The sequence below is a fragment of the Mesocricetus auratus genome, unplaced genomic scaffold (assembly GCF_017639785.1).
Source record: "Mesocricetus auratus isolate SY011 unplaced genomic scaffold, BCM_Maur_2.0 Super-Scaffold_100009, whole genome shotgun sequence".
NCBI classification, from domain to species: Eukaryota; Metazoa; Chordata; class Mammalia; order Rodentia; family Cricetidae; genus Mesocricetus; species Mesocricetus auratus.
In genome coordinates this window covers 14,513,252-14,530,751 of record NW_024429193.1, presented here as the reverse complement: position 1 = coordinate 14,530,751, position 17,500 = coordinate 14,513,252, and the positions used below count along the sequence as shown (strand labels likewise).

The 17,500-nt window shown below is 43.2% G+C and overlaps 1 protein-coding gene and 1 long non-coding RNA gene across 4 annotated transcripts in view; both read right to left on the bottom strand.

Moving 5' to 3' along the window:
• Positions 1-5,322, bottom strand: part of LOC121142174 — a 7,853-nt gene extending 2,531 nt beyond the window's left edge. The window contains exons 1-2 of the long non-coding RNA XR_005879152.1: positions 5,093-5,322; positions 1-67 (exon numbers count right to left, since the gene is read on the bottom strand). The exon at positions 1-67 is cut by the window's left edge and continues 136 nt beyond it. This is a non-coding gene — a long non-coding RNA (uncharacterized LOC121142174). The remainder of the gene's footprint in view (positions 68-5,092) is intronic.
• An 8,534-nt stretch (positions 5,323-13,856) lies between these two features.
• Positions 13,857-17,500, bottom strand: part of Lmo4 (LIM domain only 4) — a 16,234-nt gene continuing 12,590 nt past the window's right edge. For 2 of the 3 annotated variants that reach the window (XM_040751668.1, XM_040751669.1), the window contains exon 5: positions 13,857-14,600. In XM_040751668.1, the coding sequence (XP_040607602.1) occupies positions 14,577-14,600 (24 nt within the window). In that variant the 3' untranslated portion in view covers positions 13,857-14,576. Of the gene's footprint in view, positions 14,664-17,500 lie in introns of all 3 variants that reach the window. The other variant, XM_040751670.1, reaches the window with a different exon arrangement.

Sequence of the window (17,500 nt, the reverse complement as noted above, 5' to 3'; positions counted from 1 at the left end):
ACGGGTCTGGTGGCCAAGGTGACCTTTTCCAGACAGTCCCAAGATGGGGCCCGATGACCATGGTGGCCTTCAAAGACAAAGAAAATAAGAAAAATGAGAGCCTCTGCTTGACATGAAATAAACTCTCACAAACTTTCTTCCACCCGTCTGGCTCTCCAGACACACGGAGCGTGATTCTTTGCACAGTTCTGGAGGAAAGATTTAAAATAACCCCTAGAGTGGTATTTGGAGAAAATAATATGAATTGTAAAAGTAGTCCAAATATATGTTTGGGGAGGCTCTGGTCGCTTCTAGTATGTGCTTTCTAGAAAGCTGGTTTTTGACCTGTAACATGGGGCATGTTTCCTATGATGAGAGTATAGTTCCCAGGACAGAGAGATGCTCACATTATTAGGAATGAAGAATGGCCCATCAGGGGTCACTGAGGTAAAACTTATTTTAGGGAGCTAGCTGTAATCCAGAGACGCAAACAGCTAACAGCAGACTGAGAGTCCCCCTTCGCATAGGCCAGAAAATTGCAGCTCAACTAGCCTGGAATAAGCTAACAGAAGTTCAGACTACAATAGACCCAGAATTCTGCAGGTAACACTTTATTCGTTCATTCCCTCATTCACTTGTTTGTTTAGTCATTCGACAAAAAAAAATATCTTGTGCCACACAGTCAATCATCTATACAGAGAAATGAATGAGACAAGATCTCACTTCCAGGATGTATATTCTATTTGGACAATGGAGGATTTCTGTAGAGGCATCTGGAATGCAGGTGGGAAATCCAGGAGGGCTCCTTATACGAAGCAGCGTTGTGTGAAGACACAGGTCTCACAAATCACATCCGTGCTGATGTATTAATGAGCAGCACCCTAGAATCTAGACTTTTCTTCTCTCTCTCCTTTCTATGTGTGTCAGTCCCATGTGCCATGGTATCTGTGTGGTCAGAAGACAACCGCAGGTGTTGGTCCACACCTTCTACCTCAATTGAGGCAGGTTCTCTCCCTGTTCACAGCTGAAAATGCCAGGCGAGGTGACTCCCAGCTTCTAGTAATTCTCCTGCCTCTGCCTCTTGTTTCCCAGTAGAGGTGCATGGAGATTGCACAATTGCACACTGCTGTCTATGGCTTTTATACAGCTTCTGGGGATCCAAACTCAGTTTGTCAGTTTTGCTCAGCAAGCATTTTGCCTCCTGGGCCATCTTTCTGGCCCCTGGAATATGTGTTTTGTTTTGTTGCCCTACAGTCTCCCTCTTGAGTTGGAGTTAAGACTCGCAAGACTCAGTTTATAAACACTCGTGATCTTTAACTTGTTTCCCTGCAAAGACCATGGAAAAAGTCAGAAGAGGCTGTACTCATTTGAAGCTACCTGAAGTAAAGTGGGTCAAATGAAATTAAAATACACTGAAGCCAAAGGTTTGTCTCTCAGAAAACGAAGGCAAAAAATAGCTGTAGATCTGGTGAGGCTCTTTTGATAAATGAGAGTCACTCACAACTGGGGATATTTTTAGAAAATGTAAAGAAAAATTATACTAACCAATCCAGAGCTTGGCTCACATTATTTTATCAGTGCTAATGAGGTATGCTAAGTCTCTTGATAAAAGAGGAGGAATGAGGAGAAGGAGGAACACAGGAAAAAGGAGGAGGAGGAGAGAGAGGAAAAGGAGGAGGGGGAGAAGAAGAGGAGGAGGAAGAGGAAGAGGAAGAAGAAGAAGAAGAAAGAAAGAAAGAAAGAAAGAAAGAAAGAAAGAAGGAAAGAAGGAAAGAGAAAGAAAGAAAGAAGACACTGCTCTAAGATCCCCAAATCTGAAGACATAAGATGCTGACTATTTAGTCCCTTTCCCCAGTTTGTTCCATAAACAAAGCAGCAGATTCGGTGGAGCTAGGCCTGGCCATCTTCATGACACCACTCTAGCTCACACATAGGCTTGGAGAAAGAAAACCAACATCAGTGAAGCTCTGCGCTCAGCTGCTGTTAACTACCAGCTAATTCCTTCTTCCCCCAATAGTCAGGCAAAATAAGACAAATGCTCAGTCCTCTTAAAGAAGTGTCTTGGCAAGAAGACACAACTATTTTCCTGTGTAAACTGAAATAGCTTGATCAGTGTCTCCCAAGGTGATCACAGATTTTCTTTCATTTTTAAATACTTCTTATTTTATTTTTTAAAATATTTTATTTATTTATTATACAATCTTCTGCATGCCAGCAGAGAGCACCAGATCTCATTCAAGGTGGTTGTGAGCCACCATGTAGTTGCTGGGAATTGAACTCAGGTCCTCTAGAAGAGTAGTCAGTGCTCTTAACCTCTGAGCCATCTCTCCAGCTCCACATTTTCAATACTCAATGTCAGCATGGTTTCAAGTGCCCAGACCAACCAACTTGGTTACTTTACTGAAGACCAGTAGACCAGCGGATGCTGTGCCTAAACTCTAATCCCAACATGCTGTCCTGCAGGACACTGTGGGGACCTTGATAAGGCTCTGGCCTCAGAGTTGCCACTGTCCAGACACTAGCTGTGTGACCTTGTCCCAGTGACTTGACCTTGGTAAGGGTCACTGTGACTAATCCTCTACTTCCAGCTTTACCCACTGCTAATGTGGGAATAGGACTGCTTCAGCACCACCTGCTGGGAGTAACACGCACTCTTGTGTGTACGCACACACACAAGAGAACACATACACATGCACATACATGCCTGATCCATAAACTTTTTCAGCAGTTGTTCATTCCTTTCCCGAACTATCTTCTATCAACCGTTTGATCTCAGTTTATGGAATTACAAATGTCATCTACCATCTGCCTAACAAAAGCATTATTACCTTCAATTTTAAAATTACACAATACCTTCTGAAGCCCAAATAAATCATTTGAGGGTTACCTATTATTTTGGATCAAATGTCACCTCCAGACACACACATACACTGGAGATGACATGCCAAGGACATGGTTAAAAACACTTTCAAAGTGGACAAGAGACCCTATAACTACATCTTAAAACAGAGAAGTTGCTATTGTCTTCTAGTGCACATATTCACAAAACCCTGCTCCCTTTAATGAGTTACATGCAATGAACTGGCAAATACAGCTGTTATCGGTAAATTCCTATTTAACAGATGGGCAAAATAAGGTAGTGAGATTAAATGATTAGCCCATGGCTAATATTTGATTAGAAAGACAAATTTAATCAGAGTTGCCATTTGACTTCCCTTCAGGACTAGAATTAGATTCCAAGTGTTTTCTGACTTGGTTCTGGCCTGTTCCCCACAGCAGTTCAATATGTGTTTTATGATATGCTTTCAGATAACCTCCTCCACAGAAAGCAGAGCACCTACTACAACCGCATGCGCCATGATGAATCTTCACAGTCTGTCACACATGGCCACAGTGAGTCTGCCTCCTCTCTGGTGGGAAAGGTGGTAAAGAAACAAAGTCTCGTGCAAGAATGCACAGATGCCCACACTAGCAAAGAGGACCCAAAAGAAAGCCCTGAGTCTGTCTTGGAATGGGGCCTGGCTGTCCACCCTGGGAGATAGGCGGTTCCGAAGTGTTTAGGAACATAAGGAAATCAAATGTCTTTCCTGAGGAGGTAGTCGATTCACAGGACAGTTTGCAGCCACCTGGAGTAGGTTAGTAGTGTTTTGAGAATTCCCCAGTTCTCATCCAGCTCAATCAACCAACTGCCTAACCCCATTTTGTTTTGAAAAATAATGTCACAAATGTGTCCAGAGCCGGATAAAATGCACAGTAATGAGTTCATTAACATGCCATCTGCATGTAAAACAAGGGATTCCAGAGACAAAGTCCTTTGATTTCCTACCGGAGATCAAATTCAAATCCAGAAAAATGGAAGGGAGGGAGGGAGGGAGGGAAGGAGAAAGGAAGAAAGGAAGGAAAGGAGGGAGAGAGGGAGGGAGGGAGGAAGGAAGGAAGGGAGAAAGGAAGGAAGGGAGAAAGGAAAGAAGGAAGGGAGAGAGGGAGGGAGGGAGGGAGGGAGGGAGGGAGGGAGGGAGGGAGGGAGGGAGGGAGGGATAGAGGTCATAAAGAAAAGAAATTACTAAAGAAATACTACTGTGGGACCTTGATTTGATTGGTCCATCTTACAGGGTTTGAGAGCTTCAAAGCCAGCCAGAGTCTTTCTCCTTCTTAAAAACAGCAACAGTAACAACAAACTAAACATGTTTCATTACTTAAAGAGGCTGAAAAACAATTGCCTACAGCAGCAAGTGGCTGGAGGTTTGTCAGTTACATCCATTCCCATGAAGAAAGGTCTAGCTAAAACCTTGAGAGTTAGAAATCCATTCAGGACCACCTGCTCTTTAAAGTTCAGGGTATTTTATCAGGCCCATACACTCATAAACCACACAACTTGTGACTGCCTCTCCTGTCTGAAATTCTGTCTTAGAGACTGTCATTTAACGTACCAGAAGAAAAAGTCCTGCTGCAACGCTGCCCCCAAACACCTCCAAAACCTGCGGAGTCTGCTCTCCGTTCCATTTTCATCTGGCTTCTGTTTCCCAGACACACCTGTGGCATGTCATCACTTTCAAAAACCATCAGCACTGAGACCTAAGATCAAAGCCATGCCCCAGTGTTCTGCACCAAGAGCAAGGATTAAGAATTACCGTCTATGCTAACGCCACCTGTACACACGTCTCTAGGATGGAGAGCTTGGTTAACGAGGAGATAAGATACAGCCTTTGAAATGAGTGAGGCCTGTAGTGGGACAGCATTGAGAAACTGCCTGCTCATATCTGATCTGTGGCAAGGGGGAGGAAGATGAAGGAGGAAGAAACAGAAGAAAGACGAAAAAGAAGACATTTCCCCATAACTGAGATTCTGTTGTTGTTTTGTTTCTCATGGTTTCTCTGTGTAGCCCTGGCTGTTCTAAGACTTGCTCCGTAATCGAGAATTTTAGAGAAATATCTTAAATTTTTTGAGTATCTAACCCTGACCACACACACAAGAAAGTCAATAAGCGTTGTTCCGTTGCTGCTCACTTAGGTTATGAAGTTCTGCTACAGGTGTCTCACTTGGGTTTCTACTGTTGCGATAAAACGCCATGAGCAGAAGCAACGTGGAAACGAAAGAGTTTGCTTCAACTTACAGTTCTTAGTCCACCATGAAGGGGAGGAAAGGCAGGAGCCAGTGCAGAGGCCACGGAGGAATGCTGTGTACTGGCTTGCTCCTCAGGACTTGGTCAAGCCATGTCCTTATACAACTCAGAACCTCCTTCCCAGGGAATGGCACTTCCCACAGTGGGCTGGCCCCACCAACTACCAATCAAGAAAATCCTTAAGACTTGCCTATAGGAACTCTGCTGGAGGTATTTTTCAGTTGGGGTTCCCTCTTCCTGAATAACTCTAGCCTGTGTCAAGAGGAAAGAAAAAAAAAGAAAAGAAGGAAGGAAGGAAGGAAGGAAGGAAGGAAGGAAGGAAGGAAGGAAGGAAGGAAGGAAGGAATCTAACAAGGAACAAAGGTATTTATGGAAAACCTGGAATCTGTATCAGCTTGGGGTCGTGCGGTAGAGATTATGTGCGTGTATGACAGCGGCAAACTCTGCCTACTGCGTCAGACTTCCTGCTTCCTGAGCATGAGTCATAAAGAAACATGTAACACACACACAGTGAGGCTGCAGACAGAGGAGGCTTAGGGGGTAAGAGCACTTGCTGCTTTTGCAGAGGACCCTGGTTCCGTTCCCAGCACCCACAAGCTGTCGCACAACTGCCTGTAACTCCAGTTCTAGAGAATCTGATGGTACCCTTTGACCTCTGCAAGCACCAGACAACCACATAGTACACATACATGTCTACAGGCATGCACATGTACACATAAAATAAAAATAATTTAATAATAAATATATACTGCCTTGCTATTTCCTGTGATATTCCACAGTTCTGAATCTCTAGCTATATTCACTTATGCATGTTTTCTAGAACCTTCCAACTTAAAGGGGATATGTGTATAGCCATCTGTATCCAGGGAGAAGGGCAATTTAATCTTCAGGCTGAAATAAATACATATTGGCTAACATTCTTCTCTTGTTGCGCATAATAGAATAAAAGATTAAGCAGATAACCTGTAAAGGGCCACTGAGTTGCGAGACATCATTACAAGAAATAAATAAATAAAAGTTTTGGGTGTTGAAATCTGGTGCTTTTGGCACTCAAACCCATGATGACCAAAAGATTTTATATGTGTGTGCATATGCAATATATATACACATATATACATACATATGTGAGAAAAACAAGTCTTTTTTGGTTTAGCCTTTACAACATCAAAGAATGTTTTATTAACATGAGACACGCCTCTCGCCTTTATTTCTCCTTTCCTAGCTGCTCTCTGTAATGAAAGCAACTTGGATCTAGTGGTGTGTTACGGTAATTTATTTACAAATCTTGATATCTTTTTGGACTCTGGCAATTAATGGGAGAATACAAAGAACAGCCAACAAATTTTTAAAAATCAGCTTAGAATTCTGTTTGGATGTAATTAAAAGTATAATCTGTTCCGTTTGAATACTTCAGTGCTCGCCCATCTTAAAACAACAAATACAAATATTGTTTGTTCATCATATGCATGCTTTTCACATATGCTAAGACAAGTAAAAGTTTTCTATAAAATTTGTCATGTCTGTGTGTATATGTATTTTATATAAATATACAGTGTCTTTTACATTTATGTATTTATTCACTTACTTAGAGACAGTCTTGTGTAGCCACAATTGCTCATGTTCCCCTGACTCTCCAGACTCCAAATCCAGGATTTTAGGATTACAGGTGTCTGCTACCACACCTGGCTGTGCAGTGACTTGTAGTAATTCACCTTTGAGCTAGAGAGATGACTCGGATGGTGTAATGGTTTGGATGAGAAAGGGCACAGGTATTTGAACATCTGGCCCCCGGTGGGCGGGGCTGCTTGGGAAATTGTGGAACCATTAGGAGGTGGAGCTGCTGTAGGAAGTATGTCACCGGGGGTGGGCTTTTAGAGTCGTGAGCCTCACCCTATCTGCTGTTCTCTTGCTCTCTGCTCCCTGTGTGTAGATGACAATATTGCCAGCCACCACTGGCTTCTGCTCTTGCCACTGTGCAATGCCATCCCCACCGTGATAGACAGGAGACAGGAGCTAAAATAAACCCTTTCTTCCTTAAGGTGCTCTTGTCACGGTATTTTATGGGAACAACAGAAAAGTAACTGATACAGAGTGTTGAGTGCTGTGCAAGTGTGAGGGCCTGAGTTGGGATCCCCAGCACAGGTAAAAATCTGAGAGTGACGATCACACCTGTAATCTGAAGCAGAGAGTGGTGATCACACCTGTAATCTGAAGCAGAGAGTGGTGATCACACCTGTAATCTGAAGCAGAGAGTGGTGATCACACCTGTAATCTGAAGCAGAGAGTGGTGATCACACCTGTAATCTGAAGCAGAGAGTGGTGATCACACCTGTAATCTGAAGCAGAGAGTGGTGATCACACTTGTATTCTAAAGTTGGAGAGGTGACGCATGCTTGTAATCTGCAGCAGAGAGAGAGGTGATGCACACTTGTAATCTGCAGCAGAGAGAGAGGTGATGCACGCTTGTAATCTGCAGCAGAGAGAGAGGTCGTGCACGCTTGTAATCTGCAGCAGAGAGAGAGGTGATGCACGCTTGTAATCTGCAGCAGAGAGGTTGTGCACGCTTGTAATCTGAAGCAGAGAGAGAGGTGATGCACGCTTGTAATCTGCAGCAGAGAGAGAGGTGATGCACGCTTGTAATCTGTAGCAGAGAGGCCGTGCACGCTTGTAATCTGCAGCAGAGAGAGAGGTGATGCATGCTTGTAATCTGCAGCAGAGAGGTCGTGCACGCTTGTAATCTGCAGCAGAGAGAGAGGTCGTGCACGCTTGTAATCTGCAGCAGAGACAGAGGTGATGCACGCTTGTAATCTGCAGCAGAGAGAGAGGTGATGCACGCTTGTAATCTGCAGCAGAGAGAGAGGTGGTGCACGCTTGTAATCTGCAGCAGAGAGAGAGGTCGTGCACGCTTGTAATCTGCAGCAGAGAGAGAGGTGGTGCACGCTTATAATCTGCAGCAGAGAGAGAGGTCGTGCACACTTGTGATCTCAGCTCTGGGAAGCAGAGGAGAGGGTCCCTGGAGCTTGCTATCTAGCTAGTCTAGTCAAAACCACATTGAAAACATTGTCTCAAAAGTAGGATGGAGACGGCAGGTGTGGTGGCACACACCTTTAATCTAGCACTTAGGAGGCAGAGGCAGGTAGGTCCCTGTGTGTTTAAGGTCAGTCAGGTCTGCATAGTGAGTGCCAAGCCAGCCAAGGCTGCACCGTGAGAATCTGTCTCAAACAGCCAAATAATTAGGCAGACTCTCGGCCTCTACACACCCACATCCAAGTGGGGGTACATGTGAGCTCATGTGAGTGTGTGTGTGTGTATAGATATGCACGCACACACACAATCACACACACACACACACACACACGAGAGAGAGAGAGAGAGAGAGAGAGAGAAAGATAACTCACTAGCCTTTTATATAACTTGAACCACTTAGCTCAGCTGAAGAATTTAAAAATATCATCTATTAGTTTGTGTGGAATATAGTTATCTGTCTTGCCGTCTAAACTAATATGATTTCTAAAGTCTGTTCTTTTTCTCAGCAGTAATTTGTGGTCAGAGTCATTATGAATTTATACCTATTCATGGTAAGGTGGTTGAGATTTCTTAATACTGAAAAAGATACAGAGTGAAGCTGAAATATGCAAGCAGTCTAAACCAGTTAGTATTTAAGGTTGGGGGAGGATAAAGTACAGTATTTTAACATTTTCAGGGGAAAGAAACTAGCTATAGGCCATAGGAGGAAGTGTATCGCTGTTGGAATCTCACAACTTATAAGGCTACTTTCCACAAATGGCCAGACATCAAACAAAAAGTGGGCGTCACTATGCTGGAGACAGAGACAAAAGAATACATACACCCATCCTGCACATAATTTTTATGTATTTTTTAAATTTATGTGTATATGTATGCATGTATGTGTCTGTATATGTATATGCCATGTGATGTGTGTCTTTGTGTGTATTTGTATATGCATATATCATCTAGTGTGTGTGTGTGTGTGTGTGTGTGTGCGTGTGTATGTATCTGCGTCTGTTTATGTGTATACCATGTGGGGTATGTGTGTGCAATTTTATGTCTGTGTCTATACATGTGTATGCCATGTGGTGTGTGTATATGATGTGTGGTATGTCTGTTTGTCTGTATGTGCATATTCCTGTGTCTTAGAGAGACCAGAAGTCAGAATGGGAGCTAGAGTCGCCGGTGATTTAGGGCCGCCCTGTGTAGGTTTTGGAAACTCGGGAGCTCTGAAAGAACACCAAGCACTCTTAATCACTGAGCCATCTCTCCAGCACCTGCTCCCACACTTCCATAAAGGTATGACACTCTGTTCACTACGGATTTTTAGTACGCATTTCACATCTAAGGAGTACCATCATAAACACTAATTACTGAGGACTTTTTACACGCTCTTAAATGTTAGCCTTCCAGTGAGCTCTCCCTCGCTCTGCATGCTTAGTCACCTCTTAGAGCCTCCAATTACTCATCTATAACACTGAGTAATACAAGCCAGGCCCGGTGACACACAGCGGCAATCCCAGTTCTTTGTCAGAGGCCAAGGCAGGAGAATCACTAAGAGTCTGGGGCCAGCCTGGGCTAAAGAGCAAAGACCCCCATCTTACCCGGCCTACAAAACAACAGTGAAAAAGCAAAACCTCCCCATCACATAAAACTGAACACTAAGTTAAAGGAATACCAGGAAGGCTGCAAGAGACTACACGTATAAGTGTGTACTGTAAATGTTAGCACGTTTATCAAACTCTGTGCAACTGCAGGATAGAATTCTTACAGGAAGTATTCTAGTTAGAGATGTGAGATTTATGGCAACTGTAAGTCCCCACGCTTGAAGAAAGACACTGAATCAGCAGCCTTAAAGGGATGTTCAAAATCTGACACGCCCATCCCTAGCAAACTTCTAAAGAAAAAGGCAAACAACTACAACCCCAGAAATCAATTTCCTGTCCAGCTTCCATAGCTAATCTTCATTTGGAAATTCAGTTTGTCCTTAGATTCTTTTGCTTTACAGTTTCTGAAACAGCCAATTCACTGAAAATGAACAATTAATTTAGGAAGAACATCTTTAGTGTTTTCTCAAAAGAAAAAAAAAAAAAGAACAGCAAGATAGCTCAAACAACACACTGGAAAGCGTAGAAGCAGGAAAATGTTTTTGGAAAAGTTAAAGGTGTAACCCTTTTGGTTCCAGGTAGGGGGATCTTGTCTGGGCTGAAGGAGGGTGAGGTGCCTCCTGCTTGGACTAGCTAATGATTGTTTCCCAGCCTGGTTAAAATTAATCGGTGAGTTCACAGCTTCTGAAATATGCCCTGTCAAAGGCTCCTGGGCCAATGTGTGGGATCTTCAGCCAAAGCGGGGCCTTTCGCGCTCTGCACTCAGCAAGCCCCAGCTTTATAGATAGGCAAGAAAAACTGTTCCGACCCTTGTAACCTCTTCCCAGCAAGTCGGGATAGGCCGGTAGTGCCGCTGAAGCCCACTGAGACCCTCCTATCAATTCTGAGGAGAGGTCAGAAAAGTGGGAACACTGGTGGCTTGTCCACTCTGACTGAATCATTAAACGACTTCCCAGGGCCACTCAAAGAACTTATAACAGAATCAATTGATTTTTCATCCTATGCTTTATTAGTTGTGATTTAGGAGGGAGAGTGGCCCTGTTTACACAGCTGTAGCATGTCAGGACCTGTAGTACATTATTGGCTTGAGGCCTCTGGGTTGCAGTCCATTCTCAGCAGAATCAATGGGAACTTGAGAACATTCCCTCTAGGACGTGTGCACACATCTCCACATCTATGCACACAAAGCACACCCTGTACCACCCAAAATCCTACTCACTTGAGGTGAGTTACAAGGTCACCTTCCAAAAATAGGTCCTGACTCGTTGCCGTCAGCGTGCATACCTTGGGGAGCAGAGGACTGCAAAGGCCAGTTAACTAGGAGCTCGGTGTTGGTGTCGGGGAAGGTGCTATCCTTAGCTGCTAGTCAGATCTCAGCCTCTGCAAGTGCAAGTCTCTGGCTTTTTAACATGCCTGCAGAGCACTGCCAATCTAAAATGGCTGCTTGGTAATACTTTAATTGCAGTTTCGTGGAAACAAATTGCTTTTTAACTGCAGCAAGCATTCCTGTGACTTGGCTGGACTGACAATAGGTGAGTCTCAGGAACAAACCCAAGATGAACATTAACTCGTAAATGATCTGCGTTTACAACAACCTCCTACAGTGAGGGCCAGGCAGTGAGGGGCCCAGGACGGGATGCTCACAGGCCACCACCTCCACCCCTCCCCAGCCCCTGGAAGTCCCTTTGGACAACCATTTTTAATTCAGAACAGTTATTTAAGCTATATGGAAACTCTTCACTCTGCTCTTGATAGATAGCTCTTGGATTCACTGTTCCATAATTTATTGACCCTAAGAAATATTTTATGTAACCAGTACTGCACATTAGAATCTTGCTATATTGACATTTAAAGGCATTTAATTTAAGAACTTCATTTTAGATGATTAGTTGTTTCAAATATCAGTGTGAATGAGGGCAAGAGAAAGAATTTAAATATAGTTAATATATTTAGATATAAATATATTAATATTAAGAGGCTGGTAATTGTGCAGGCTCCATGTCCACACCACAGTCTCCTCATTTTGTGTTATAAGGCACAACAATCCCTGTGAAACTATTTCCTAATAAATCAAGAAGAGCTGGAAAGAGTTTCTTGTGGGGGAATGATTTGGTTTGGAATGTCTTCAGGCTTTTCAGGGTCTAGGCAGACAGATAGGTAAAAAACAAACAAAACCCAATATTAAACCCCTTTAGAGGACAATGTTCTCACAAAATTGTTTCATTAGCAAGAGTGACAATTTGCATGATTGAGACATTTATATGTATCATAAACATTATTTTTTATCAGGAGTTCAGCGAGGATCAGTAATGTTTGCTTTTATTTTAATGGTGAATGCCTGTGCTGACCGGGGCCCATCTTGCCATACGACGTGATTCATGTTAAGTTCTTTCAGAAGACCGCACACCCACACCACACACGTAATGGAAGAAAGGTGGATAAGCTCAGGGTTCCCCCACCACCTCCAAAGGAACGCTGGGGATGGGGGAGGAACTGTACACAATCGCTGCTCATATCAGAATAAACCTGAGTGTTTTTAGAAGCTGTCTATCCACATCGAGCATCCCCATTAGAGCCGGGTTTTATTGTTTGAAATGCCTCTGGTTTCAAGAAAGTGTTTTACCTAAAGCAAGACTACTACTTAAATATGTTCTATTGTATATTCATAGCTCCATTAGTCCTTCTCCAATTTAGCACATCAAAGAGAAGGCTTCATCACTTGCATGTGGATTATACTAACATGAGTGACATTTGTAATCTTATAGGTCTGCAACTTAAGAAATGCTTTTAGAAGCTCGTTAGGAAATACGCCACAGTGCTTGAGGAGCCAGCCATATAATAGTTCATTTAAAAAGCGGTAATGACCATTGCCCTCTCCATCACTGAATGCCATACTGTATTACTAAAAGTTATTAGCCACGTCCTTTGAATTTCCACACTACATGTGACATGAGTGCTTTTGCTAAAAACATAGATGTCTGTACTCCTCTGAACACACCTCCACCCCTTTAAATTCTTTCAGAAAGTATCTTAAGGAGAAAAAGGGAGTAAGTAGTTAAAATCAGAACAAGTTTAGAGAAATCCTCCAGGGATCCACCTCATAGTGTGTGTGTGTGTGTGTGTGTGTCTGTCTGTCTGTCTGTCTGTCTGTCTATGTGTGTGCATACACATGTATTTATCTCGTGTTATCCTCCTTGCATTTTCCTTTTACGAAATGGAGGCAAATGATTCACTTTAATATTCTACCTTTCAATTCTCCGACAGGACGTCTGCAGTTTCAACAGCCAACTTTTCCTCCTGGCTTGGAATCTTTGGAAGCAGGAAGTTAGCAGGGTCTTCATCAGGGGGCTCAAACAAAATAAAACCCTACTTTTAGAAAGCAGCTTTAGCAGCGCGAACGCCCAGGTGCCTGCTGCCCGTGAGAATGCAGCGAGGTCTGCGCTCATATAACCGGTCACAGTGCCACTCTGGCATCCAAGCCCATCTGACTCTTGCTTGACCCAGGAGGACAGGGCAGCTACTGAAGCATGGGACCCCACACCTCCCTAGGAATCTCTGTGGCACTGTAGGCACTCGTAGGATTAGCAACCAGGAGCAGCAACTACCTCAAGACGGAAGGAAACCTGGATCCTCCCCCAGTAAACACAAGAAGGCATCAACGAAGACGCTCCAAAGCGACAAGGTTACAGCAGGTGCTGCTTTGCCCATCCAAGACCACCATGGCCAGTTAGCGCTGGAGTCGCTAGACAATGGGACTTCAGGTTACACACAGATGGCTCGAGAAATGCTATTGCCTTCAAAAGCCACAAAACCCGACATGAGAAGATGGTTGCGCTGTAGTTTTTAACGTGCCTGTGACCAGTACCCGACCGAGGCTTTCCTACTGGGAGCAAAGCTGAAACTGTCAACTTGTATTCATTCTACACACCAAAGACCGATGCCGAGTGCTGGTAACATGACAGCCTTAGCTTAAAACATGGTTAAAGAGTCGGAGGACTACATTGTAGCCTGGAGCTAAACACAGGTATCGGTCCCATCTTCACCCCCAAATTTAAATGTTTGTTATAGACAACCAAAACAGCACGCATTTTCCCAAAATACACGAGACAAAGCAGTGTTTAAACCCAAACTCTGTTGAATATTTTTCTTTTAAGTTTTTATTATTTAAATACACCATACTAGAGCAAATGTCTCTGAAAATATCACAAATAAAAGATTTTTTTTCTTCATTCAGCAAATTAGAAGTAGGGGAATTTCTACATAGTAGCGGCGATGAGCCTGATTCTTATTTTTTCTTTTTTTTTTTTAATATATTTTTTCTTCTCTTTTTTTTAACCTTTGCCATGGGCGGAGCAACATCAGGACAAGAACACTCACATGCATACATACATTGTATTTTACAGAGATACAATAAAAGTGTTCGTGATAGAATATCACAAAAGCCACATCTCTTTTTTTTTTTTCCTTTAACTCATGTTCAGCTTGATTGAAACACATTTCATTACAACACTTAAATATACAAAGAGCAAACAGAATGTTGTTAAGGTAAAACACAGGGTACAAACTCTGGCCGGTGCCCTGCTAATTGTTAATGCGGGTAGAAAGCAGATTCCGATGCTTCTTTTAATTAGCTTCATTAGTCATTTCCCTCCCCCCCCCAGCACCCGCCCACCCCCAAGATGCCCTTCGGTGGATCTTTTTTCATTTTCGCTACCGTCTCCCATTAGCCCAGGTTCATGGAGTCCTTAATGTCCATATTCAGTCATTTTAATACACATAAATGCGGGAAGGGCACTCAAGGCTGGAGAAGGGGCGATGGCATGGAGCTGGCCCTGGTGCTGGCTACCACGGTGACTTGTCTACTGAAGACACATGGGGTCCACCTGTGATGAAGAAAATCTGAGATGAAGGCACGCACTCTGCATTACTCTGACCCTTCAGCAGACCTGCAAGAAACAAAAACGGGCATCTTAGCTAAAATGCTAAACTTGAGCGGTATTAGAGTCAGACACCACAGCCTCTGTCGTGTCTCCCCTCACTAATCTTCTTTTATTAGATTACTTTCCAACTGTGACTTGATGGAGGCTCTCTGTGCGCCTTGCTCCGGAGCAGAACATGTTTTACTAGCAGAGAAAATGAGATGGCGAATGGACTCTGAGAACCCTCAGATGTAGACTTCTGCCGTCCTTGAACCCCCTTAAAGCGACTTTCTCTCCAGACAGAATCAATCACATGTCTCCCCTCACAGGGGAGTCTTGGGCTTTTAAAATAACCACAGGGCCATTCAGAGCAAGGTCCCTAAGAAGTTTTGGGGTTTACGGGCTCCATTGTATCACCTGTGGCAAGTGACTTAAACTGTGTGGATTTCCTCCCCTTCAGAGCAGGGGTAACACGGCTGTCACTTGGATAGAAATGAGACAGCATTATTATTCTGCAGTCTTCACATGACACGTCTTCATCCATGCTGGCTTCTCCCTCTGGGGCATGCATGTGACAAGTTCTGTGTTCAAATATACAAGTCTTGCTTTGTCTTTTCCAGTTTCCTACCTTTGCCATGTATGTTACACAAACATACAGGCATAGAAATCAATACATGTGATGAGCTAATTACCCTAAATGGACTGAAGAAGAGCGTGGCCCAATGTGATCCCCAACCCCAACACCCGAAGTACAAACACAGTTTGCTTGCAGTCACCAAAATGGAATAACATCTACTGGCTTTGAGGGTTTTTTTTTTTTTAAATGACATTTGGAGCACTTCAGGAAGTTCTCGCTTTCACCCTTCCCCTAACTTTACCGGAGGAAGGCCTGAGTCTCCAACCCGCACTTGCAAGCTAATTAAAGTGGTGGAGCTCAATTCCCCAGAGTGGAAGCTCAGTGTGAGAAAGGTAATTTGTCCGTCCAGAACAAAGATGCACCAGCAGCCAGCAAACATATTTAATAAATGAGCATCAAATGTCCTCTACGATGGACACATACAACACCAATTATGTAACCACGGGGAAACGTAAAGTGGTATGTAACCTTGAAAGCTTTGCTATCCTCCACAGAAGCACAGAAAATTCTAGAAGTTCCCCCTTACACCTTTGAGTGGAAGGAAACACTCCAGAGCGGGCAGGGAAAATGAGCCTCAATTTCTGATTTTTCTAGTATTTTAGAAAACACCATAGTTCTGGGACTGGCCAAGCCTCCTCCAAATGACAGAGACCATCAAACTGCGAAGGTCCCCAAACATCACGGAAATCCACACTTCAGGCAATATGAGACTTCACTTGAAAGTCTTATTTTCCGCAGAACATACGAAAGCCAATGCCCCAGCACAGTAACTGAATGGCACGAGGTTTAAAAGGCCCAGATGATGGGAGCTCGAACCTCCCATACAATGCACCGCCTTTAAAGGGCCATACAAATAATCAACTCATTATTTTTAAGACAGAGGATGGCTAAATATATTTACTATGCATCATGCACTAAAATGTAATTGGTTCTGCGAATGGAAGGAAAATGGCCAAAATAAATATCCAATTTTCTCAGCCCCCAAACACGGAGAACGAGAGAAAAGAAAATAATAAAATGGAACTATTTGTCATTTCTCCTCATCTCATCTCCCGTAGAAAAGCAACGCCACAGGGTTTGGGGAAAATCATTTTAAAGCATTCTCCAAAAAGCAGTTTATGTTCCCCTAGGAAGTGTGTTTTCATTAACTCTTCCCTCTTGCCCTCTCATTAATACCTCTCTGGACCACATTCAGCTTGCCCAGAACCTTTATTTACAGAAACTACCTTGTGAATTGACTGTGCTCATGGTGAGCAGAACACCAAGGGCAAAAATGGGAGGCACTCATGCCAACAGGGAAATGTGCTTAATTAACACCCCCCAAAACACAGCATCTCACCAGCACCGACAAGATCATTTCCTTAAGTTTTATTTCCTTATGTCTTTTTTGTGCAATTAATTTTTGAAGACCACCTGTCTCCCTCTGTTTTAGGAAGGAGAGATCTTCCAACATCAAGAAAAAGCACATTAGCAGGTCCCCCTTCGTTGCCTAAACTGTATTTTGTGTTCCACTAGGAATACCCTACAACTCCCAACCTGACAAGGTGAGGAAAGCAGCCGCCTCCCATGGAAGGCACAACACAGCAATCCTGTAAACACAAACCATCTCTTTCCTGACACCCCTTCACTGACATCACCTTCTGCTCACTGGGGAGCTACTGGGGTCCTGCTCACATTCCAAAGCACCCCTTGTACTTAGTCCTAGCTGAAGTAAGTTGCAATCTTTTTTTTAAATAATTTACCAAGTCAGGAAATAGCACAAAACTAGCAATATAGTAATGTAGCATGTTAATACATACACTAGGAGAGTGTTAAGCTTTTGCATTCAAAAGGGGGAGTGGGATTTGCCATCTTGTTTGTAACACTTCTGTAACTATAGATGGCCTTCCTAAAGTTCAAAGTGTGTTTCTCAAAATATTTATGTTAGCCATGCATTGCTCTCAACCATGTCCTATAGATTAACTTCACTAAAACTGAAATTATAATAACCTGTAAGTCATTCTGGTGCCGGGCAATGCTTAAAGAGGCCTCTACATGCTGGATGAGGTAACTAGCTAATTTGCAATAAAAAAAACTAAGATTCTGACTCTTCAAGGGTTATTCTGTATTCCTCCCCTATTAGTATATCAAATAAAACTTCACAATCGCATGTAATTAACACTTACTAAATAAAGAAAACATTTTAAATTACCCCCATAAACCTAAGTCAGGGCGAAGAGCGAATATG